Source organism: Microtus ochrogaster, chromosome 15 (genome assembly GCF_000317375.1).
Source record: "Microtus ochrogaster isolate Prairie Vole_2 chromosome 15, MicOch1.0, whole genome shotgun sequence".
Classification (NCBI taxonomy): Eukaryota; Metazoa; Chordata; class Mammalia; order Rodentia; family Cricetidae; genus Microtus; species Microtus ochrogaster.
The window spans coordinates 16,485,937-16,510,771 of NC_022017.1; the positions used below are offsets into that span (position 1 = coordinate 16,485,937).

Below are 24,835 nucleotides of genomic sequence, written 5' to 3' on the forward strand. Positions count from 1 at the left end.
AGAAAGCCCAGGAGGCCTCAATTCTACACAAAGAGCTCTGTTCAAGTCAGGAAAGCTGGGAGCAGGAGCAGTGACCTTCCCCAGGGAAGAGCATGCCAACTGGCTTTCCAGTACCAGGTGCTCAGACCTGAAAACATACATACAAGCAATATTATGTGGACTGAACATGTTTTTAGGAAGATATATTTCTATATAAATACATATATGTGTGCAGCAATAATTAGTGAAAAACCAAGGTTATGAATTTGAAGGAGAAATCGACCCCAGCCTTGCCTATTATGAGATCCAACACTCAGACTACATCCAGGCAAATTAAACCATTCTCTCCAGGAGCAGGAAATCACCCATCAGTAGTCTCCGAAGCTACCAGGTGAGCCCAAAGTGCAGACATGCCTGAGAACCACAGATTTAATGAAAGTCAGGTAAAGATAGACTGCAGCAACCAAACAAACAATAAGCTTGGTTATCTAAATCTATACACAAGTTGTGTAAACAGCTTTATTAATCAAGACATCTTAATATTTGCATTCACTTAATAATGGCACAATTCATCAAGAACCCATCTGCACAGTGTTTCTGATAATATTCCAAAGCTAACAAGCCAGTCAATAAATACAGCAGGATTCTCTGCTCCCATGCTGGCAACAACCAACCTGGCCACAGAAACACGCATTTCATTAACACTTCAGTAAGTGTTGCTACGAACATGATTTTTGCCCACTTGAGCCTTAAACGTTTGGGTGAATAAGCGCTAAGTGGTACAAGGATTCTGCTGCTGCTTTTCCATTCTTGTCTCTCCTGTATTTCAATGGCCATGACAAATCGGGCAAGGCTAACCCTTTAGAGGAAAGATACATTTCCTCAGTATGTCGGAGATGCTCCAGAGTGACTCCTACCAGTTTATTTCCCTCACAGTCCCTTGAGTGGTCCTGTCATGGATCAGTTTCTAAGCAAATGAAACCCTATTTTAGCATAAAACAAAATCTGCTCCTTCCCTTCTGGCACACACACAGGCCATGCCTGTGCTAATCAATCAGAAAAGACAGTCTGCCATTGTGGTATTGAATGAGAATGCCCCTCCCCCCACACACATAGGCTCATATATTTGAATATTGGTCTCCAGTTAGTGGTGCTGTTTGGGAAGGTTTAGGCGGCATGGCCTTGTTAGAAGCAGTGTGTCACTGGGAGTTTTAAGACGTGTGTCATTTCCAGGATGCTTTGGGCTTACTGTAAAGGATATGAGCTCTCAGCATTCTGCTCCTGGCGCCATGCCTGCTGCTTGCGCCCATGCCTCCCTGCCATGATGGACTCCTACCCCTCTGGAACTAAAACCCCAATTAAACCTTTCCTTCTCTGAATTGTTTTGGTCATGGTGTTTTATCCCAGGAACAGAGAGTAACTACTAGAGCTATTTATAATCACCTTTCAAAAAAGGATTTGATGGGAGCTAAACCTGGAACGCCAACCTGTAAAAATAGACAAGTGCATGTCCGTCATCCAAGCCATGAAGACTCTAAAGCCCTGGAATCCTGGAGCTGTAAAAAGCAGGTATTATCCTGGAGACCCTCTCCTGGTGCTTTACAAACGAGGGTATCCAACTCTGCGGCTTCTCCTGCATGCTCTCCAATCCCTGGAATCCTGCCTATCCCCCACATGGCAGCCATCTCAAAGCAGCAGCTTCTGTTCACAGGTCTGAGGCACAGCAACCTGCAGGCCTCATAGTGGAACATCAGGCAGACACACCTCCAAGAAGGTGCTGTGAAGAGGGTCTAACAAACAGGCTGGAAGATGGAGCGATGGCAGACAAGTTCATTTCCCAGAATGAACATGGTGGCTCACAGCCATGTGTGACTCCAGTTCCAAGGGATACAGTAGCCTCTTCTGGATCCCAATGGCACCAGCTTTGGAAGTGCTGTGCATACATGCATGCAGGCAAAACACTAACACAGATATATATATATATATATATATATATATATATATATATATATATATATATATATATATATATAATTTTAAAAAGTTGGGTGGGCTGGGTCAACAGAAGAATTCCATTTGAAAGAGAGTATCTGTTTGTACATATGCTCAGTCAGGTGATTAAAGTTGAGAATTATTTGGGACTTAAAAATCTCATAGGTATATATATTTTTTGAAATGGCATTGAAGAGAGGTCTTTCCACTGTGCTGGGGGCCAAAATTATGCTAACATTAGATCCTACTTGGCAGTAATGGTATTTGGGTGTTACAGTAAATTGAAAGCGTCTTTGCAGGGAACATGGTCCAAAACTGGTCCCTCTCATCGCATAGCAAATGTCTCATAGTTTCACTCTATCAGCCTAACCTAGACGGTAGCTCAATCTGCAACTCAGGAAAGTATTGTTTATGCAAAAATTATCCCAGAAAGCCACTATTACTTAACAGATTTTTACAACCGATTGGGGACCTAGATACTGAAGGATGGTTTGAACAGAACACGGCACTGCAGGACAGCAAACCCTATGGACAGGCACATCTCCCAACTGGAAAGTGCTATACGGTGCTGGTTTGGACATATGTTACCTGTTCAGTGCATCATCACAGTGATCTCTCACTCATCAGGGGGAGTTTCACAGAAACACGATCTGTGTTTGTTAAGGGAATAATGTGTTGAATGAGAGGCCTTCAATAAAGCTTTAGAATACTAAGTCTATAACTCCACAGCATGAAAAATTATGTGTAGAGACAATGTACTCAGTGATTCTACCACATAAAAATCTTTTGAATAGAGTCAAAAATAAAATATCAGGAGACACTGAGGAAAAAAACACCAAAGTGTGTACTAAATGTGGATCCCTTTCTATTTTACAGTCCTGGGTCTCATGAGTGACTGGAGTTCAGAGTGAAGCATGTAGGGTAAGCCCAGCCCAATGGGGGGGGGTGTTCACCTCGGGCTAATGTTTACGTATAAATCTGGCGGGTGTGAGTCCCGCTGTTCCCTTTTGTATTTCCTGCCCATCGTTGGATCCCTGGTGTTGTAAGCTATCCCTTCATTAATATTTGCTGTTTCATATTAAGCTAGCCTGGTTATTACGTCGCATACACTTGGCGCCCAACATGGGGCTTTTTTGCCCCCGCCCACCCCTGCACGGCCTGGGGGCGCAAGCTCGATCTTTCCCAGACTTTGTGAGCAAGTCATCTACCAGAGCTCAGAAAGCGCGACTGGGCTACTAAACAGAGTGCAGCTGCGACTTGGCGGATAGCTGACTCGGCCCCCGGGGATCTAGTAACAGTGGTGAAAGTGCCTCTGTATTCATGCCCCCCCCACGAGCACCTAGCAGTAAACAGCGTGATCAGTACACAACGCCACTCCTAGCATGTCTCAAAAAGCAGGACTGGCCATAGAGAGCCTGATACTCAGCTAGTACAGGTCCCAAGAACACTTATTCTTCTACTTAAGGGTTTCTACCTTTTAAGGTAATTGAACTATTTATGGATATCTAGCATTTGATTGGGCTAAAAGTGGTTTGTTGCTAACTTTTATGTTTTAAATTTTTAAGTTCTAAAATATCTATACGTATAGCTGCCAAAAAGTTTTCCATTAATTCTGTCATCATCAGTGCCAAATAGAAATTAGTATAATTATAAAGCGCATCAGGCAAAAAGTGCTTAGATCTCTAGAATTGTGAGCTTTCCTTTTTCTTCCATAGCTACAGGTTCACTTTATCTTTTATGATGTATTTTAAACCTGAAGAGACATGCTGTTCTTTTCGATGAAAACAATGACTTATCTCCAGGCTCCGTCTCAAGCACACAGCTCAAAGGCAATCACTCTTCTTATGTTCACTAGTCAGGCGTCAAAGCAAAACAATTCGGAACTTTTTAATTGGCACACATGGTGTCCTAACCTTTCTTTTGGCTCAGGTCTATGGCATCAAGGAAACTACTGAAGTGGACTTTATCTTCTGTTTTAATTGATACCTTCAGAAATGTTATTTGATGTTGCACTAGACTAGCAAGTAATTACAATACAAGCTTAATCGACCCCTCATTTGTACCGTATTGGGCTCAAAATGACTTAAGATGTTCCATAGAGCCACTCAGTAGACTACTGAAACTCTTAACATGTTTCAGCAGCCAGAGAACAAAAGGAAGTCAATTGTTTTCTATCAGCCTTCAGACAAATACTATCCGAAAAGGCTATTTACTATCTGTGTAGTTTTAATGGACTTTTTCTTATAGCTGTGGGCATGGCTCAACGCTGGCATGCTTGCCTAACTTGCCTGAGTCTCTAGGTTTGACTGCTAGCATCAAAAAACTGAAGGAAGGTGAAAGACAAAGAGGAAAAGAGAGAGAAAAAGATTAAAAGGAGAGAAGGAGGGAGACAGAAAGAGAAAAAGCTCTCTTAACCAGTTCTTATCATAATTCACTCAAATACACTTGCAACCTGATGTAATAGCTTTTATAAGGCAATAACAGCAAAAACCTAAGCACAAAGCACTTCATTGCTATAAATTTCCTTCTGATGTTTATAGAACATCTAACTATAAGTGCAGCACACTCTTTGAGCATAAAAATCTTAAGTACTACCCAAATCCTTGGGGTGAACAATTGCCAAAGGATAGCAATTTCACATAAACACCACACTTAACACTTAAATACCTAGAAACTGCAGCATCTATCTTAAGTAAAGTTAGTCAGTATAAAACCTTAACTCCCTTCCAGTCCTAGAGAAAACAGACTTTGCACCACATCTGTCAAAGGGAACCAGAAGTATAACTGAACTGCACTATGTAGAAGAGTAATGGTTTGACTACATGTTATGGTAGCATCAGTGTGTGCCTGGGAAACCCCAATCTGTCTCTCTGGCTGATGCTAAAACTCAACCAATTTAATGGTCAGGCTAGCAGAAGAAAAATAACTCGAGTACTGTTTGTTCCTTTATCCCACACTGTATTAAAGTCTACTGTAAAATAATTCCTCCCAAATTAGGTCGTGATGCTTTTGTGGTTGTTGAAATAATTCAGAATTTGGAACCTACGGCCTGAGTTCAAAGCAAATTTCCACACTGACTATCAATGTGGCATTGAGATGAGGCAAGATATCCTCCCTTGGCTCAGTGTCTACTCTGGGTTACTTAGTGGGAAAACACATATATGTAAGGTCAACGAGGTAATGAAATGAGCACCAGTTAAGTATTAGTTAAGAATGGAACTAAAAGGAGAAGGAGGAGAAGGAGAAACAGTGATTCTTTTGTAGCACAGTGAGTAATGGGTCACTCCACTCGTCATTTCTTTTACCTTTTGTTTAATGGATTCTGTCATCCAAAATACTGCCAAATATGTATTTATGTGCATACATGTGGAATAGCATATGTAATATGCTATTTAATGTACCTGTATTCCTGTTATAAATATATTACATCACATGTAATACATAATCATATTAGTATTTATATAGTATGGTTACATGTAAACCTTATTTTGCATGTGCATATGTGTATGGCTATATTCATTTGTAAACATTATTTTAAAGATATGCAACAGACAATTATAAAAGATAAATCACCATGTAAAGCATTACTCCCAATAATAAACGGCATGCTTGAAGTGCTGCTGCGCCTACAGAGTCATCGGCGGGAGAGTAAGATCAAAGGAATGATAGAGAGGACCTCTAACTTTTCCTAAAATAACAAAAATAGCTGCTTTTTAAAATTTTTCATCTGCACTAATACTAACAACTAGACCTCACTGCATTACACTACTGACCTCAGAGGGACAAATCAGACAGCATTGCTTCCTGGCATTTCATCCAACTCCTTCAGGTAAACGAAGGACAACACAGAACATTATGGCAGGAGAGTCATAAAGATTGTGTGGACCAAGGAAGCAATGGCTTGAGGAAGAGTAAATCAGGAAATAGAAAGAAAGCATAACAGAACTAAGGAATCGCAAACTGAGCTGGAACTGGAAGAGAAAACATCAGAATAAGTCCTGCCTGTGGTGGTGATGTCTGTCTATAAGAAATGTCCTCAGTATCCCTCGAGTTCACTAAGTAGCTTCCATGCTTTAGTATAGGATAGCCACACACTTTTAATAAATTAATATAATTAAATATAATACATTTATTATATATGACAAATTTTTGACATTTAGGTAGAGATGTTAGTGTTAGAAGACTGATATCAAAAACCATACTCCCTGCTTTATTATCAAACATCTAGACATTATGTCACACTTCTTAAACTAAGGAAGCCTTTCTCAAATGACATACTCTATAATTTCCAAATCCAGCAAGCCTGAAAATTAAATGGCTTTTGGATTCATTTGTGATGCTATCTGAGGTTAGACCCCCATGGCTTATTAATTTTTTAGTGAGTACTTGTTTTTTACGGAAACATGAAATACAAAGCTAAAATATTTACAGTGACATTAAAATATTTATACATACTAAAGCAAAACGACCACACCAAGTCCCCACTGTATTTCCTAAAGAATGGAAGACAAATGCATAAAATTGCTTTTCACACTCTTTAGCTCCATCAAATGATCAACCTGTCAGTGTCTGAAGTGTTTCATTGTTGTTGTGTTGTTTTGATTGAAAACATAGGCAGCAGGGAACTCAGGGTGTGTTAGTGTGGTGGTCTATGCTGGTGCTCCGTTTCACCCTTTCCAGAACAGCGCAAACTCCTGGTGGGCCTCTATGAGATCACATGATCATGTCTCTGTTCCCTTCTTCCCTTTCTCCCTCCCGTTTTTCTTTCCAATTTCCCATGAAGAACATTTTCTCAATTGTTGGAATATAGTATATAATATAGATGTAAGAGACTTCTAAATGCTTGTAAGAAAACTCTAAGCAAATAAGACAAGGGTCTTGTGATGTCAGTTTCTTAAAAGTCAAGGAATTGTTTGTGGAATGTGATATCATGCTCCTCCCAGGTATAGCGGAAAACAGTGAGTTACTTCAGCTGACGTTATCCATGTGTCTATGTGACATGTTTTTGTCATGTGTGGCTTATCCTTGTGACGCATGCTTTCTCAGGTGACTCTTCTTAACCCTCATAATATAACTTGTCTGAAGCTCTGAACAAAGCTGGCTGTTGCATGAGGCTTTAGTCTGCCTCATTTTCAGGCCCCACTCACCCGAGTTCACACCACCACTAGAGCACGAAACAATAAATTGTGTACTCCCAGTTCCCCTGGAGTGTAATTCCCCCTATGGAATCTCACATAATACATAAACTGTATGGAAATGTGGTAAACTACACAATTAAATGCTCAAGCCAGTTTCCATCTTCGATGTAAAAAATAATGAAAGGCGGCATACAAATTGTGCAGACCCAGCATTAGCTTGTTAGGAAGGACACCAATGCTATGGGACAGTTCCAATGCCTACCTGGAGAAAACACAGTGGGAAATGCAGCTTAATGCTCCCAAAGACCAGTTGTTCCTGGGACCAGCTCCAGTGGCTAAACATCTGGCTTACACCCTTTCATTTGTCATATCTGCTTGTTCACTGAATTTGTTCATTCTTTCCTTCTTCTCCATGTTTTACAGTTTAAATTCTTTTCTACTATAAAGTTCAGTAAATTTGTGATTCCTGCTCTATTTCCAGGGGTAAATCAAATTAAATTATGCCTTTTATTTTGTGATTTAGAAAAATCAGTGAAAAAGAAGTAGAAAACTGGCATCCATCACAATACAAATTATCAAGATCAGTTCCAGAAAGAATAGCAACCTAGACTTGATATTGGTTGTTTTCCAGTTATTGTTCATTGATAATTTGGCCGTTTCGGAATAATCCAAAATACAGCAATATATCAAAATAATTTTTTCAAATAACAATATATCAAAATAACTTGGGTTTTGATGTATTCATGTACATCTGTGTACCACATGCATAAAAGTCAGAAGAGTACATCAGATTCCTGAAGACTGACATTGCAGATGTTGTAGGCACCATGTGGATGCTAAGAATTGAACCCAAACCCTCTGGAAGAGCAGTCAGTGCTCTTAAGAATAAGCTTAGCTCTTGGGCCCCTATACAAGAAAAAAATTATTAACTAAAGGTATTTCTTATTTTGATGAAATGAAAATCCCACACTCCTTCATTCTTTCCTTCCTCAGTAACAAACATAGACAATTAAAAACTTACCATATTTTATATTTTTATATGCATGTAATTATAAATTTTATTTTGTTCTCTATATTTAAATTGAAAAAGAGACCTGCATTTTCAAACACTTCAGAAACATTTTTTCCTACAGTTCTGTTCCCTAAACCTTAATCTAGAAGAAGAATAAGAAATCAAATATAGAGTAGCATTTAAATCTACATCTCCAGCGAAGCTTTACCAATTCCCTCTAAGTAGTATTCTCTCCTTGCTCAAGTAACTTGAGAGACAGATCTCAATCCAACTGCCTTTTCCCACAGATGGGGCAGGAATGCGCACTGACAGCAACTATTCAAGGACCATGCAGGCAGAGTCTGCATGACTCGGGTTTGCTTACACTTGCCCATTACAACACCACTCAGGAAGAATTCCGTTGACAGTCTAGTGCATCCATTCAAGTCTCCTTACAAACATGGCCCCTCATAGCAACTGAAACACATTCAGTGGGTACACAGCGTGATGAAAGGGCCGTGAGGGAGGGGAAGGCAGAGCTGGCACCAAATGTCCCTGACACCGTGCAGCTCCCCTTCCTCCACATCCCCCAGCACTCCAGAATGGCTGCTGTGGAGATGCCACAAAATTGAACTAGGAAAAAAAATGAAAGAGTACTTATATTCTCTTATGACTATCTATTCCTTCAAAAGCATGTTTTCTTGTAACCCAAGCTTACCTGGGACTTGTTCAACAGCAAGATATGACCATGAACTGCAGAGCTTCCTGCTTCCACCTCCAGAACACCATAATACAGGTGCATGTCACCATGCCTGGTTTCAATAAACACTTCTTTTTTCAATATTTTTTGAAACTTTCAAACATGTATGTAATATATCTCCTTTTCCTTTTTAAAGTGTTTTATTTATTCTTGGAGAGTTTCATACAATGTACTTTGATTCTATCCATCCTTCTTCCCAACTTCTCCCAGATCCTCCCCAATCTCTCTACTCACCCAATTTCATGTTCCCTCTCACTTAAAAAAAAAAAAAAAAGCAAAACAAAATATGGCGTCCGGTTTCTGTTGTCTGACCACTTCTGAGCCTGGGGCCTGCCCTGTAGAGTGACTGATATACACAGTGTCACTACACTGGAGAAAACTCACTTTTCCTCTCCCACTAGCAATCAAATGCCCAGAGATCCTTGGAAGGGGTGGGAGTTCACATGCACTTTGTGTCATGATCATGTCTACATCCCATTCCCTCTCTTCAACTTCCCAGGGTTCCCCAAACACATCTCCCTCCCAACCTCTGTTCTTCAAAAACTTTTACCCCATTGAGTCTAGTCAGCGATGCCCACAGATGCACCAGTTGGAGTCACGCATTGAGGCACGGACAACCTATCAGTGGTGATGTCCTCAAAAAAGAGTGACTCTCCTTCAGTAGCTCCCCAGTCAGAATGGGTCATGGAAGCTCCTCCCCACCCCATGCTACAATTTTAGCAGTCTTGATCTAGAACAGGAGACCACAACTGTTAGTTCATGGTGCAACAACCGTACTGTGTGTGAAGGATGGTTCGCAGCACTCGTCCACACTCTTTGGCCCTTACATCCTCACCATCCCATCTTCTACAGCGTTCCCTGAGCCTCACTGGGTATTTCTTAAGCACCTACTTAATGTTAGGTTCTGTGCTGAATGTTAGAAACACAAATGTGGACCTATTGTTGCTACCTGCTCCCTCCAAGAAGCTTCTAGTTGAAAAAGGCAGTGTTTACACCTTCTGTTTTAAAAGATACTGCTTTTTATAATAATAATAAAAGTATTAATTATGAAATTCAGAGTTTCTGAAAAAGTAGAAAATATATAACAGTAAAAAAAGTAACAATGACAATTATCATTCAAATATTTCGATAGCGAATAAACATTTATATATAAAGCAAGCATAGTTAAGATACAGAAGTAAACTGTTCATAAAAAAAAACACTTCATGCTTATGAACGAGCTTTCCCAATGCTTAAAGGTTCTTCACATGCTACTAGAGGAGAAAGGTAGCCAAAGTTCTCGCCCAGCTGTGATGTTGCATACTCTAACATGCCTACCAAGGCATGGCCACTGGTACATAGTGCCAGGGATCTTATGGGAATAACCAACTACCTTCTTATTTTTTAAGGTATGATCATTTATTTGTTACTCTTAAAGACTTGTTTTTGACTGAACTCAGACTCAAAAATAGGAGTTCTCCGAGCGGACAGCCTACATCTCTTGGCAATCTGTTGCTGACACTTTTCTTTGGCTTTCTTCATTCTCTTGGCTAACAGTTTAATATATTCTGCAGCCCCTCCTTATTTTTCTTAGCGTGGTTTTTTCTATAGAGTAATATATCAGCATATGTGTTGGAGGACATATGGAGTCATATGAAGTTGAGTCTTTGGTACTCAGGTGCTGGGGTTGGGGCCTTTCTTATTTTCTGTGCTTAATGGCCTTCTTACAACATACTGGTGGACATCATCTTCTTCAGGGAGACTGGAAAGTTTTTGGACTGTGATAGCTCTTTTAGGTCTCATCATCTGAGGCACAGTAGTATCTGCTAGTCCAGGAATGTTCTTCTCTTCTTTACTTGTGATAAACCCAAGTTTTCCTTGAGTTTTCAAGTGGGTCCTGAAATAGACTTGCACTCCTCTCTCCAGGTCTACTTGATCTTTCATAAAATATGGTCCTTTCTTGACAGCAGCTGCCATGGGTCTAGACGCCTTGCTTCACGAGAAAACCTTGTTTATCATTCTCACCACTACTTTGGACCACATGGCTTCTGCTCTTTACCCAGAGCATCTGCAGCTACCTCTGTGTACACAGATTCTTGTAGGAAGTATGGGATTTGCACTTATCATTCACTTCCGAGAGTTCCTGGCAGCTAGTGCATGCATCTTCATCATGATATTGCCAACCACTTCAGAGTCTCCATGAAAAGAACCCAGCTACTTTCTGATTTGATTAAAGGCCCAATCCACAATGCTGAACTCATGCTTGATACCATTAACTGGGCCAAAAATCTGTAGTTGGTTAGGCACAGCCATTAGGGGAGGCCATAATAGAATTATTCTGCTAGAGAAATATAGGATTAAACTGTCCCCTAAGTTCTTATCTTTATGCGCCAAGAACAGTGCATCTCCCAGCCTCAGCAGAGAAGCTTCTTTCCACAGGATATGGTGAGTGACACAGAGACCCACACAGCTCTACAGAGGACATCTATGTCATACTCCGCTACCCGGAAAGGCTCAGGGATCACAGTGGGAAAGGGCACAGGAAGATTAAGAGACTCAAAGGTAGTGGATACCTGAAGCAAAACAGAATTTGCCACACATGACAGCACCACCGCACACACGAATCTGCAATGGCTGGGACCGCATGCAAAGGCCTGCATAGGATCAAGTCAACTGAATCCTAACATGCATGGGGAGGGAGTGGTGAAGCCCCTCCTGAGTCTAGGAGCTATTGCAATGGGTGGCTGCTGGGGACAAGAGAGTCAGTTTTCCTTGGGGATGCTAACTGAGCTCCATAGAGTTTTAGGGGAGTTTTTTCTTTTGCTTTAAATAAAACAGTATGTGAAGCTGGGGGAAGGGCTGGGAGCATAGAGGAGGAATTCAGGGGAAGGAGGGGGTGACTGGACTGTTCAAAGCATATTGTATGCATGTATGAAATTCTCAAATGATAATAAAGGAATAAAACCATCTTTTTTTCCCTAAAATCTATTCTTGCTCAAGCTGAAACAGAAGTCATGAAGGAAATTTAACGCTTTTGCACTTTTGTTTCTTGGCCTAGTCCAAATGCAGAGACTGCATCTTACTAACCCAGGGAAGAATCTTTCCTTTGTGGCCACATGAAAATAAATGCCCAGTCTTATTGTAACATTTCAGGCCAGGTTACATTGCTATCCCTGGGAGGCCTGCTCTTTTCTGAAGGGAAATGGAGAAGTGGATATGGCGGAAAGGGGAGCTGGTGGGGAGGGACTCGAAGGACTTGAGGGAAGGGAAACGAGCCAGAATGTAATATATGAGAGAAGAATAAAATTTTAAAGAGAGAGTACCCACAACCAACCTCAGAGGGATGTGCACAGCAGGTGGCTCTCAGAAGGAAGGCTGCTTTCATGCCCTGCTAACACAACTGTCTCCACCAGGCATGGCTCATCTTCACCTCTTTTGCGCCTCCCTCCTTACTTCACAGGAGCCTCCAGCCCTCTCACTGCCATGGGTCATGCTATTTACTGCTAGAAGCAAAAAGCAGGGAGGAGGTAGCAGGGGTTGGGAGAGGAAATGGTTAGCTGAGGATAAACAGCAGGAGCCTCTTCCCTCTGCTAGGAAGTGAAAGGCAATAGCCTCATGAGGATCTCCAAAGCAGCCTGGCCACCTTCAACCTCAGTGGAGGCTGAACAGGGCATGGAGAAGCTGGAGTCCTGAGCTGGATCACTGAATGGCACAGAGCAGTGGACACAAGGAAACTGCAGCTCAACGTAGCCAGCGTTTTGGTTTACACACAGGTCTTCGGGACACACTTCTTCTTTGTTCCTCCAAATGGCAACAGTGCAACCCAGTGCTGGATTATAAACCTCATTGCTTCATGAATTTCTTTTATTTAAAATGAAAAACTATTTAACAAACAACAAGAAAATGGAAGGCTTAACTGAACTTTTTACACATTTGTCCTACATGGAAGACCTACTGCAAAGCCAGGACACCACTGGACACTCTGTCATATAAGAAACAGTGGTATTTCACACAATGTTTGAGATAACTCTTGTCTTGGATCAAATCAATCCTGATAGCCTTTATAAACCATGGAAAAGTTCAGAATTATTTCCAGAAAAGAAAACTCCTTTGTTGCAGAAATGCATTAAGAGTTAATCTATGATTGTTAATGTAAAAAGTTGCTTGCTTTTCCCCAAAGGTCACCTTCATCATTGATATTCATTCCATATTGAGGATTCTATACACACGAAGGTCAAAGCTACCTGAGACTCCTCTCATGAGGAAAAATATTACTTTTAAAGCGTTATCAATGCACACACATGTAGGCATATAAATATTTATTGGAAAGTTACTGCCTAGCCAATGAATAGGAGTGGGAATAGAAACCACATTCTGGGAATTCTCCCTGTGTGGCTGTGTTTGCAAAGCAGCAGCTTACATTTACTTTGCCATTTCTACCCGAGTCTAGTGGGGAAAGGTCAACGTTTCACAGAGCATAAGCAAAAAGAGACCTTGGGCTCTGCCCCAGTTTGCTGAAAGGAAAAGAGGGGTGACCCATGGGATTCAAGTCTACACTAGGCGGTTAAGCCTAAAACACACGTTTCTTCATCCTCAATCCTTTTCCGGCTTTCTAATAAAGCAGCAATCTATGGAAGAGGAAAGAGCTGGGTTAGCAAGTAGACACAGGAGGCATGAAAGGAGCAGACATTAACCTGTGAGGCTGAGTTAGAGCTTGAGAAAAAGACGGGACCACAGGCTAGACAAGATTCTTTGTGTTCCCCTTAACCACGCAAAAAGTCAGATGCACAGCATGAGAAATACATTCAGAAAGGGTTAATGGTCCGAGCTACCCCCTACACACTCCTTTGAAGGAGCCTAAGCAAGTGGGCTTCATTTTTCACATTGAAAAGCACAAAGGCAGAGCTCTGGAGGGAATACAAACGGCACACTGAGGAAATGTTTGGAGCTAGGTAGAAACAGGGCATAGACAATGAAGCTACAATGAAGACAGCAAATGACTTCATATCAAATGCTGGCATGAGCTTCCAGTCTGCAGAGCGATTTTCCTAAGTCTCTTATCCTGTATGCTTCTTTCTTGACTTCTGTGAAGAACAAAACCAGGAAGTGGTGGGCCACACTACCTGCCTACCTCAGCATTGATACTGTGAGGGCAACTCCAAACAATCTGCACCCGGGCCTGGGATATGGTAGGATGCACTAGGGGCCAGGAAGTCCAGACAGCATGAGGCTTGGCTCAATGACCTGACCTTGCAGTTACTCAATGGACCAGACCCAGGCAAGCAATGCAAGAAAAACAGTGAAGTTCTTACATCTGACACATACTTCAATATGTTAAGTTCTACCTAGGGCAAAAAACCAGAAACTATTAACTCCATTTGAGAAATGTACAAATGGGGCCTCCGTGCAGTGTATTTTATTTCTCCAAAGTCAAAGCATGAGTGTCAAGGTCATACAGTCTTCCTTTCTGAAACTGTTATCCAGTTCTCACTTCTATTTCATTTAGCAGATTCAAGGTAAAAATCACAATGACAATTAATGGAGAATTTCCTCAAAAGCTATTGCCCCAAATTTCAAGTATATTATTTTCCAACGTATGTACCTCCTTCTGAATAGATTTTCCTAATGGAAATGAAAAATCTTGATTATGATGTAGCCTGGAATATATGAATATCCTATTAAGATCACTATTTTCAATCATTAAAAGTAAATCATTTTTAAATGAATTTGAGTTTGCATGTAGGTCTATTGGGTAGGGATGGGCATGTCTGATGGCGTGTGTGCACACATGCAAGTGAAAGTCAAAAGATAGCCTTAGATGAGAGTTTCAGGAATATTGTCGACCTCCTTTAAAGCAGAGTCTCTCATAATGTGCCCAAGAGCCCAAGTGGTCAGCCCTATATCCATGTATATACAGGCAATGGTAGGTTGCATATATATGTACATACAATGATAATAAATGTAGAAGTCATGAATTCAAGAGGAGAAAATGGGCGGAGGTATGGGACGAGTCAGAGAGGGGAGAATTCAACAGACCTGATGCTATTACAGAGTGCTGTATGAATTTCTCAAAAGACAAAGTTAAATTTTAAAAATAGAGTCATCAGAACTCTTAGTTCCCAGTAAGTTAGTGGTTTGATGGGGAAAACAAATTTAGAGAGCACCTAAAGAAGGTTTCAGATGGTCTTCTGAGACAAATGTTTCAGAAGCAAACATTATATGACAACTGTGTGGCAAAACAACGCTCTCCAAAAGATAATTTAGAATTTCACAGGGAGGACTTTTTCAGTAAGAAGCATATATACGTTTGTATTCTCAGATATCTGTGTATATACATGCACAAACACAGATACACGCACACATATAATCTCCTAGAGGAGATTCATCATCAATATTACGATTGCATTTGGTTGTTTTCTGAGGACTACAGATATTGACTATAATCTATAGACAAATCTGTTCTTAAAAATCAAATCTGTACAAAAAAATGATTAGTTTTCAACACTGATTTTATATGTATGTGCTCTTAAAACATTTAGCAGTTTTTTTTCCCATATTATTTTTTCAACAGGAGGCATATGCCTTCCACTCAATGTTTGTTTAAACTGAGAGAAGTTGAAATTTTCTTACCATCCAGGCTGTGACAAAGTCCCCCATCCAGGTCCCTACAGCAGCTAGTTTCATGAAACTTTCATTGCGAATGCCCATATAGTCCGTGATGATGTATGCTCTGTGGAAACAAACACAAGGCCCTGCCCAGTCAGAGAGCGGTCCGGTCAAGGCCTCCCACTGCAGCCACACACTTTATTCCCCTTTCAACCAGCTCCCTAACTATCACCTCACCACACCCACACTCGTTTATACATTTGCAAAGGCAATAAAGAGTTTGAACAGTGTTTGGGGTCGGTTTTGGTTAGGTTTAAATACTAACTGGGAACTTCGCCATTGGCATGTGGTATTCATCTTTGAGCTGCAAGACTAACATCAGCTTTGGAACATTTGAGCAGAAATACTCAGCAGAGACCTCATTTCACAGTCACTCAAGTGTGAGCGGCCCTGGGACAATTCCTGAATGAGAGCTTGAGAGGAAAGCGGTGTTCTGCCAAGTTAGCCTCTTTGGAAAGGTGTTGGGCAGGGCCTCAGTGGGATAATGTTCAGAATGCTGTCAGGTTTTAAGAAAAACATCTGCACATTGAACTAATGTAAAATCTGATTTAAATATATATGATTTCAATTACTACTGAAACAACAAAAGCCAGACTGTATAATGCATCACTTTAGTTTTATATAGCTAGTTCTTATTTGCTTGTAATAACATAAATTTATATTCTTTACAAATAAAGGAGAAACAGTCATTGGTACAATACCATGTTGTCTTGAAAAAAACACTTTCCTTTTCTATTTTCTCATGTTAAAATTTTTAGTAATTATTATTTTCTCATGTCTCTAGGGAAACTGGGACAATCAGTATCACATGGGCAAATGGATAATTGCTAAGAATCAAATTTCTCTCTCCCATTTTTCTTAACCCTTAACATTTTTTCATGTTGATTATTTTAATTTCAATTTTATTTTTTCCTAAATTGATGATGTCATATAATCTACAGTATTGGTAAAAACCTCTTCTCCTTGGATTAGTATTGGTAGATACTAGCATGTTTGTTGTTCATCTACTGAAATTTTTAGAGTAGATTTTTGAAATTGATGAATTGGAAACCATCTTTAATTTGGTTATTTAATTTCCTGGAGTTATTTTCAATAGTTTTGATGCCATTACTTTAAAAAAGTTATCTAAATAATTTCTAAAAGAACAAAATTTCATACTCAAAATAAATTTTTCTACAATTTTCATTCAACTTTGTTGGAAAGTCTAGAAATATGTTGAGTTTCATGCAATACTTATAGTTTTTGATTGAATTTTCATATTAGAAAAAGTATAACTACAAGAGCATCCATGTTCACAGTGTTGTAGTTTAAGTAACATCCATCCATCAACTTTTATCTACTTACAGTAACATGCTTTACTATTTGCATTTTACAGACACTGAATCAACATCAAGAGTTCTACAACTTGTTCTAAGTAAGCACTTCACAAATCAATAGAGGTAGAATTTAAACATGCCTGCCTCTGCTATATAGACTCTTAACCATTAGGCTATAACTTCTCCTGCAAGTATTACTGAAGATAAAAAAAAAAACATGAAGAAAATCTACTTTGCACGTTAGTAAACAACGAAGAGGTAAAGTCTTGGAAGATGAATCAGAGTAAGAAACCAACAGTAGCATTAGCCACTACTCAGAGCTCACATCATGCACTGGACACCCGCTGTTCTAGATGCACCAACATGAGTACTTCAAGCTAAAAGCTCCCAAGTGAAGTTGTACAGCTTGCTGCTACCCAGTTCAGCACCACCATCACTGAATAGCTCCAGGGAAGTGAAATCCATGCTCTAAGGAGTAGAGCATCTTTGGAACTGTCCAAATAAATGACACAGTTTTGATGAATATGCTCAACAGCACCTTACACCCTTCCAATTATACCAATGAGTTAAAATCATTAGGGCACAATATAAATTTCAGGGTGCAGTGTGTGTGTGTGTGTGTGTGTGTGTGTGTGTGTGTGTGCACGCACATGCAAGAGAATGCATCATATTTTGTTTCAGTGGGTGGCCTGAATATACTTGCAACAGATTAATGATCCAGTCAAGAAAAACTAAAATAAACATAAGTTTAAAAAGTTTTTAAGCCAGGAAGTGGTGTCTCACACCTTTGATCTCAGCACTCAGGAGGCGGACACAAGTGACTCTCCAAGTTCAAGACCAGCCTGGTCTACAGAGTGAGTTTTAGGACAGTTAGGGGTACACAAAGAAACCCAATCTTGAAAAATAAAAAATAAATAAATAAATTATAATTAAAAGAATTAAATCCTCTAAAATCTGCTTCAATATATCAGAATTAATTAAACAATGTACACTAAAGAAATTGGTGCATCACATTGGAGAAAGCTGAGGAATTATTGGGTGTAGCTTCCCTGGAAATACTTGCTTATTCTGTAGGTAAGGATATAAAAAGCAGGCTTCACCTGGTCACAGAATATCCTCAGGGGTCTGCAGTAAGATTATTAGAAACTTACAGAGCTACAATTCTGGTGAGGAAGGACGAACTCAGAATAGGACACAGCGCAAGTCATTTGTCACATTCTAAATGTCTTTGGGGACTTGACACAGACTAAGTAAAGTCAAAAATATTCTCATAGTCTATGCTAAGAAGACTCGTATAGATCACATCTTATTACAGAGTATGAGCTAAGAAAGTATAAAGCCCTGAAGAACAAAAGAGAGAGGGAGTATCCTTGATGAACGTGAAAATCAGCCTTCCCCATGTCCTTTTATTACAGGATTATGTTTTTTTTTCAAATCTACTCTTCCAACAGAAAAAGGAATGAGCCTCTTCTGAAAAAGTAAATATAAGCTAGATCCTGTATATATTTTATACATGATATTTGCTGGTTATTAAAAATGAAAAGATAACAAGAAATATGATTATATCACTGAAAAACCAGATTAAAATCATATTTAAACATAACAAGCTCCAGTGAGATAGGGCAAGGTTTGTGTCACTGCCAGTCACCAAGCATCTATAAGGCTGCTTTCATAAAGCAACTGATCCCTTAACACTTTCTTAACTTATATTCAAGGAATATCCATATTCATATGCCATGGGTAGGTTATTAATCCTCAGAAAAAAAAACAAAATGGTATTCAACTATGGAAACATTATAAACAGAGGAAGATGTTAGAAACCTTGACTTGGAGTTGGAGAGATGGCTCAGTAGTTAAGAGCACTGGCTGCTCTTCCAGAGGTCCTGAGTTCAGTTTCCAACAACCACTTTGTGGCTCACAACCATCCATAATGAGACCTGATACCCTCTTCAGGAATACAGGTATTCATGCAATATTCATGATAAATGAATAAATCTTAAGAATAGAAAGAAACCTTGACTTACTGGGTGTGCTTGTTTTTTTCCCAAACTGTATTTGTAGCCCTTTCACTGCAGGATGACTGCCCTAACTCCCCTGAGTCATCTATAAGAGGAGGTATAGCAACTGTACATCCCTGTGGCTATATGCATACCGTTGGCACTGCCTGCTATAATAATACAAAGTAGCACAGTTTATGAAAGAACCAAAAGATGTAAAGGGGACATATGAAATGACATATGAAGACCTATGATTATTATTATTTTCATTGCTTCTGAAAAATACACTACACATGTGTAGCCATGACATAAAAACATTCAACAACTACTTCATTCGCATTCATATCAATTAACATTTATCCGTGTTTCCATGTTGGGTTCTGAAGGAAAGATAGATAATTCTTTGATTTTTTTTCCTTTCAATAATTTTAACCAGATGGAAGACCACTGTAAAAAAAAAACCTGAAATTGTAAAATTTCACATACTCGGTGGATCAGAATTAGTTTATATTGCTAGAATGCATTTATAATTTTAGTTTTGTTTGGTGCTAAGGTTGATTATGTCAGCCTTACATCATGTGGACTTTGGCTGATGTTTCCACTATTAATAGATCTACAGAATCTTGCATACTCATCTGCTTTCTGGTTAAAATTTCCAAATTAATTTCTTAGAATCTAACTTTATTTTTTTCCAAACTTTAAGCCAGGGGAACCCATTACAAATAGGTGGAGACTACAATACACAGCATCGTGGAAAGGTGAGTAGTTATCCTAACAGCTCAGCAATGAGAACAACTAGGACTATATCATATCCAAAATCTTAGGTGCCCTATGACCGCACTGAACAGACTCCAAGCTGAGCCAAACATTCAGTAAAAGTACAGTAAGCTGAATTGGCCTTCCAGATGAGAGTCCTGGTCACCAACATTAAAAGTTCCAATCACATCCACCCATTATTTATACCAAATGGGTATAGTCAGTGCCAGGTGATTTAGGGTTGGGTCTCTGAAAGTTTAACAAGAGGCTATGAACATATATCACCAGCTCACTATGGATTCACGCTCCACAGCAGATCCATCTGTGGCCAGCTGGATTCAGAATGTCACAGCTGTTTCTCCCAGTCATTCTGGGGCAATATAAACAAGACTGGGGGCTCGATACACAAGTAAATCACGAGTAAGGAGTTGGCTTACGCTAGCAAAACTCTATGTCAAACAAAGAAATACTTTTTTTAAAAGCTTTAAGTATTCTTAACTCATTGAAGTAAAAATTTATCAACACACATTGCCAGGAAGTAAACATATATCATTCTATTAGCCTCTTCTAAATTTCTGTATGTCCGTAATAATATGATTAACTGTTTTCAGTCATTTAGTCAATCATTATCCAAATGATCACACTTTAGTACTGTTGCTTAAACATCTCAGTTTTGACTATTAAAAGATTTTGGTGAAGCTCAACTCACATATCAAAACTTTCTGGCCAGACCACGGCTATGAAGCTATGTGAAAATACTTATAGTCATGCTCTAGATAGTGCAGACAGTTGTTTAGAGAACCCATGAATGACTGACAGTGTACCTAATCCTAACAAGGCTCACCGATAGCCTGCCAGTTCAAATTCCCTGACATTAGCCTTCTTTTCCCTCTGATGTCTATATAGACAATACACATATACCTATATTCCTACTGACCAAACCAACCCTGAATTTAATTGACCAAACTCACACATTACATCAATTCTCTGTCCGTTCCTTACCAAACCTCAGCCTATTCAGCAAACTCTATCTTTGTGAGAAATAGCCACCCTATTAGAATATCAATCCCTTCCTTGCCTTGACTCTCAGGGTACAATTAATCACTAAAGTTATTTCTGAAGGGCTCTCGATTCTCTTCAACTATCTGTCATCACCTCTATATATCTGCTCATAATTATTTATAATATGAAATTAAATAGCCTCCTATTTTCCTAGGATATGTCTCACTTGTAGATTCTTCATGCCATTATGATCACTTCTGGGGAAGAAATATGCCTCAGTGGAGGAGCTAGAGTCATGAACCTAGAAACCAGTTTTGAAATTGCTGTGGTGTGGATGTGTGCTGTCAGCAAAAGTCCTTGGCTTGAAGGCTTGGTCTCCAGCCCACAGCACCCCTGGGATGGTGGAACCTTTACAAAGTAGTACCTACTGGGATGTCATGACATCATGAAGGGTATGCCTTTGAGGGGGACAATGGGCTATGAGCTGAGCGGCTTGACTCCATTAAATATGTCTGCCAAGATCATTTACTTGATATAAGTTTCTAAATGTCATATACTAAAACACACACAACTGTAAGTTTAAAATACATCTTTTCTCAGTATAGGCTGCTTGTCCCGAGTACCTAACAGTAGGACTGGAAAGCTATTGACTCAGCAACCCACCTCCTGCCCTCAATATCTGGAAAAAAATTCAACATTGATAAAATCATGCATTTTTATTAAAAGAGTGTGAGATTTATATAAACTATATATGTGTGCATATATGCATTAATATCACACTGAACTTTATCCATAAGTATAATTAATACATAATTAAAAACTTTTAAGAAGTGAATTCACACATGCATGCCCATTTTGATTTACTAACATCCTATCCACTGCCGGTTCCCATGATGGGACAATTTAAACATCTTAGTAAAATGCTAAAAATTAATGCATGGGAGGGGAACATAGAAAGATGTATAGCTCAATAAAATGAATAAAAATATGATATAAAAAGAATTAATGCATGATTGTATTAAATATTGAAAATATTTAGTAAGCTTAAAGCATTACAGTATGGAACAAAATTTTCCCACTCTGAATTTTATTTAATATTACAGGTTAAAAAGAATATGTTCCTCTTTTTGGGTCTGGCTTACAGGCTTGGGGGAGCCTAGGCAGTTTGGATGCTCAACTTACTAAACCTCGATGGAGGTGGGCGGTCCTTGGACTTCCCACAGGTCAGGGAACCCTGATTGCTCTTCAAGCTGATGAGGGAGAGGGACTTGATAGGGGGAGGGGGAGGTAAATGGGAGGCGGTGGCGGGGAGGAGGCAGAAATCCTTAATAAATAAATAAATTAAAAAAAAAGAATATGTTCCTGAGACAAGAAGTTCATTATAAGCAAAAATTGCAAAGGTAGTCAGCAGCTGTCTAACTGGACTTCAGATCCGCTCAACAGGAAGGAGCATGCCTACTCCTGTATCCTTAGCTGATTACCCAGGACTAGAGAGGTTAAAAATCACAGAGGAGAACCTTCCACTGCGGGTCTCTTAAGCCAGTATAATTCCTGGGCTCTAAGTACTTGTCCTCGTACCCAGAGATGAGTGTAGCATTCACCTTTCATCAATGAAATTTCCTTTTACAGCAGATGGAAACCATTAGAGAAAGCCACAACTGGTCAAAACACAGAGAACAAATGACCATGGGGTGTCCCCTGCTTCAGCTGACACAACACAGTGTCTACACTTCAAGCTCAGGAAACATAGTGCAAGAGGGGGCAGGAAGATTATAAGATCCAGTTAGCCAGGACGTGTGCTGCAAGAGTGTGCGGCTTCTACCCATGACAGGGAAGGTGCCCCCACGAAATCTCAACACTACAGACCCTAAACAATGACACCAGTTGGCATGGTAATGCGGATGGAGGAAACCTCGTGGGACCTCTACCCCTAGATGAGGAGCTACAGATTTAACAACTGGGGGAAAAAGGGGGACTTAGTACTGTCTAGTGAAGAGTCCATTAACTGGTGGAGTTATGTCCAGTATGGAGTTGTCAGTCCTAAAAACTTATATACATGCAACACTAAATGGACTCAGAAAGTTGTGTTTATTTATTTATTCACACACAAACACATTCATAGTATTTAAATAACTTGACACAAAAGAAAACTGAGAGTTGTGTCTCGTGTATGTGTTGCGTGTTTGTGAATTTTTAGAGATGAATTTAATTTTAAAAAGTCAAACCTCTAAGCCTGTTCTTATTTTTCTCAAATTATGAAACAGTTCAAACTATCATCGGGTAAAGTGTGGAGAAAAAGACCCTTCACACACTACCCTCTTGTTTCCAATCATTTTTCATTTTACAATCTCACCGGCAAATCAATCCACCCACTTCCTACCATCCCATGGCCGCCCTTATTGTCACTACCCCAGTGTTCTCTGTATCTGGAGTGTCACTGTCTACCTTCCCGCTGAGGTTAATAACTCAGCCTGCACACTAAGACGTCCTTGCCACTGCCTCCAAAATTTACCCACTCCTGGTTTTGTCATAGTAGCTAGAATAGATCATTATGCTGCACAGCTTTCCATAAACATTTGAATTGTTTTCTCACATGGCTCCACTTTCCCATGAGACCCAGTCCTGCAAAGATGAAGGACATGCATCATTCACCTAGGCAGACCAACTACTTCATCCAGTACACAGTATGCTTTAGAAATGCTACAGCTATTTACTGATTAAAGAAAGAAAATTAATTACTTACATAACCTGACAACAGAGAAAACTGGACGTTATATGAAAGCATTGAAGGTGAAACCAAAGACTTACGGTAATATGAGGTAAAATTAAAAGATAGCATCAATGATAAATTATGAGTCATGTAATTATGAAGAGTAAAATATCATTGTCTCATGACTACTAATTTAAAAATAAAAAAGCAGCCAAAGCATAGTCAAATCAAAATGAAGAGGATGCCCTTATCTTTTTATGTATCTGCATTTTAATTGGCTAAGAATAAAAAGGTAAAGTATCATAAGCCTACTATAATTACAGTTTTTAAAAACATCCTCTAAATGAGATAATATCAATCATAATTTATTTTTGAAAGATTTCTATTTTTATTTTGTTTGTATGGTGAATGTCTGCATGTATATTTGTGTGGCACATACACTTCCAATGTCCATGGAGGCCAGAGGAGGGAGCAGGATGCCATGGAACTAGAGTTACAGGAGGTTGTGAGTTGCCTCATGGGTGCTGGGAAATAAATCTGAGTCTTCTGTAAGAGCAAGTGCTCTGAACCACTAAGCCATCTCTCCTTCCCCTTAATACATTATTTAACACATCAGTTTGCTGGTATATACAATATAAAAGCCATGTAGCCATTTATTTAACGCTCATGAGTGAAAGAAAGAAAATCTGCTTCACTGCCCTCTAGCTGGACGGTGCCAATGCTTTGCTGTTCACACTCAACAGATCTGAGACGTTCTCCAGGGGAGAGGTAACACAACCTTAGAGATTAAGTTACAGGACTGAGGTTTGGTGCGTCTTTCTGATTATATTTTTTTTAAGCATCAAAATCTGTGCTCTAGTTGGATTCTAAAATGAGCCTGTCTTAACTACCAGTGAACTAAGCAATTCTACGTTAAATAAGACTCACTGTGTTTGGAAGTATTCAGATGAATGTGTGTGATAAACGGCTACTTCTCTCTCTGTAGCAGTGACTTGCAAGCTAAGCCAGAGCGTCATTAATTAACTCACTCGGCCTAACTATGCTTCTTTCCACACACATTAGACGGTCATGATTATCATGAAGGAGATTTTCCTATAATATTGATGCTACTCAAAATAGGGCATTAAATAAATTCCATTTCAGTGAATGTGTCAATAAAGTAGTGTTAAAAGGCCAAGCTAGATAAGACGTAGAGAAGCATAATCAACTTCAGCAGAAACTGCAATGTCTCCACATGTACAATAAAATGAGAAAAAAAACTGACAGATGAATCTGTGTCACTACTTCCTACAAAAACTTGAAATCCAAGGTATTTACAATAGCAGTTCTCCTCCTGCTGTATGCCTCCCCTTCTCTGCCTTCTCAATATGAACTTAACAACATTGCTATTCTCATCCCCACTAGTTCCTTGTCATTCAGAGTCCCTATTCCTCTTCTTTTCAGAGTTAAACATGTTGATTAACACAGCGAGGCAGTGATGAACACTCACATTTATTATGTCACGTCATACAAATGTAAAGACAAAATAACAAGAACACTATATATATAT

General features: G+C 39.5%; 1 protein-coding gene across 1 annotated transcript in view; it reads right to left on the reverse strand.

Moving 5' to 3' along the window:
• Positions 1 to 24,835, reverse strand: part of Tmem117 (transmembrane protein 117) — a 385,423-nt gene that overhangs the window by 134,256 nt on the left and 226,332 nt on the right. Inside the window, exon 4 of the mRNA XM_026782689.1 lies at positions 15,470 to 15,569. Within this exon, the coding sequence (XP_026638490.1) occupies positions 15,470 to 15,569 (100 nt within the window). The remainder of the gene's footprint in view (positions 1 to 15,469; positions 15,570 to 24,835) is intronic.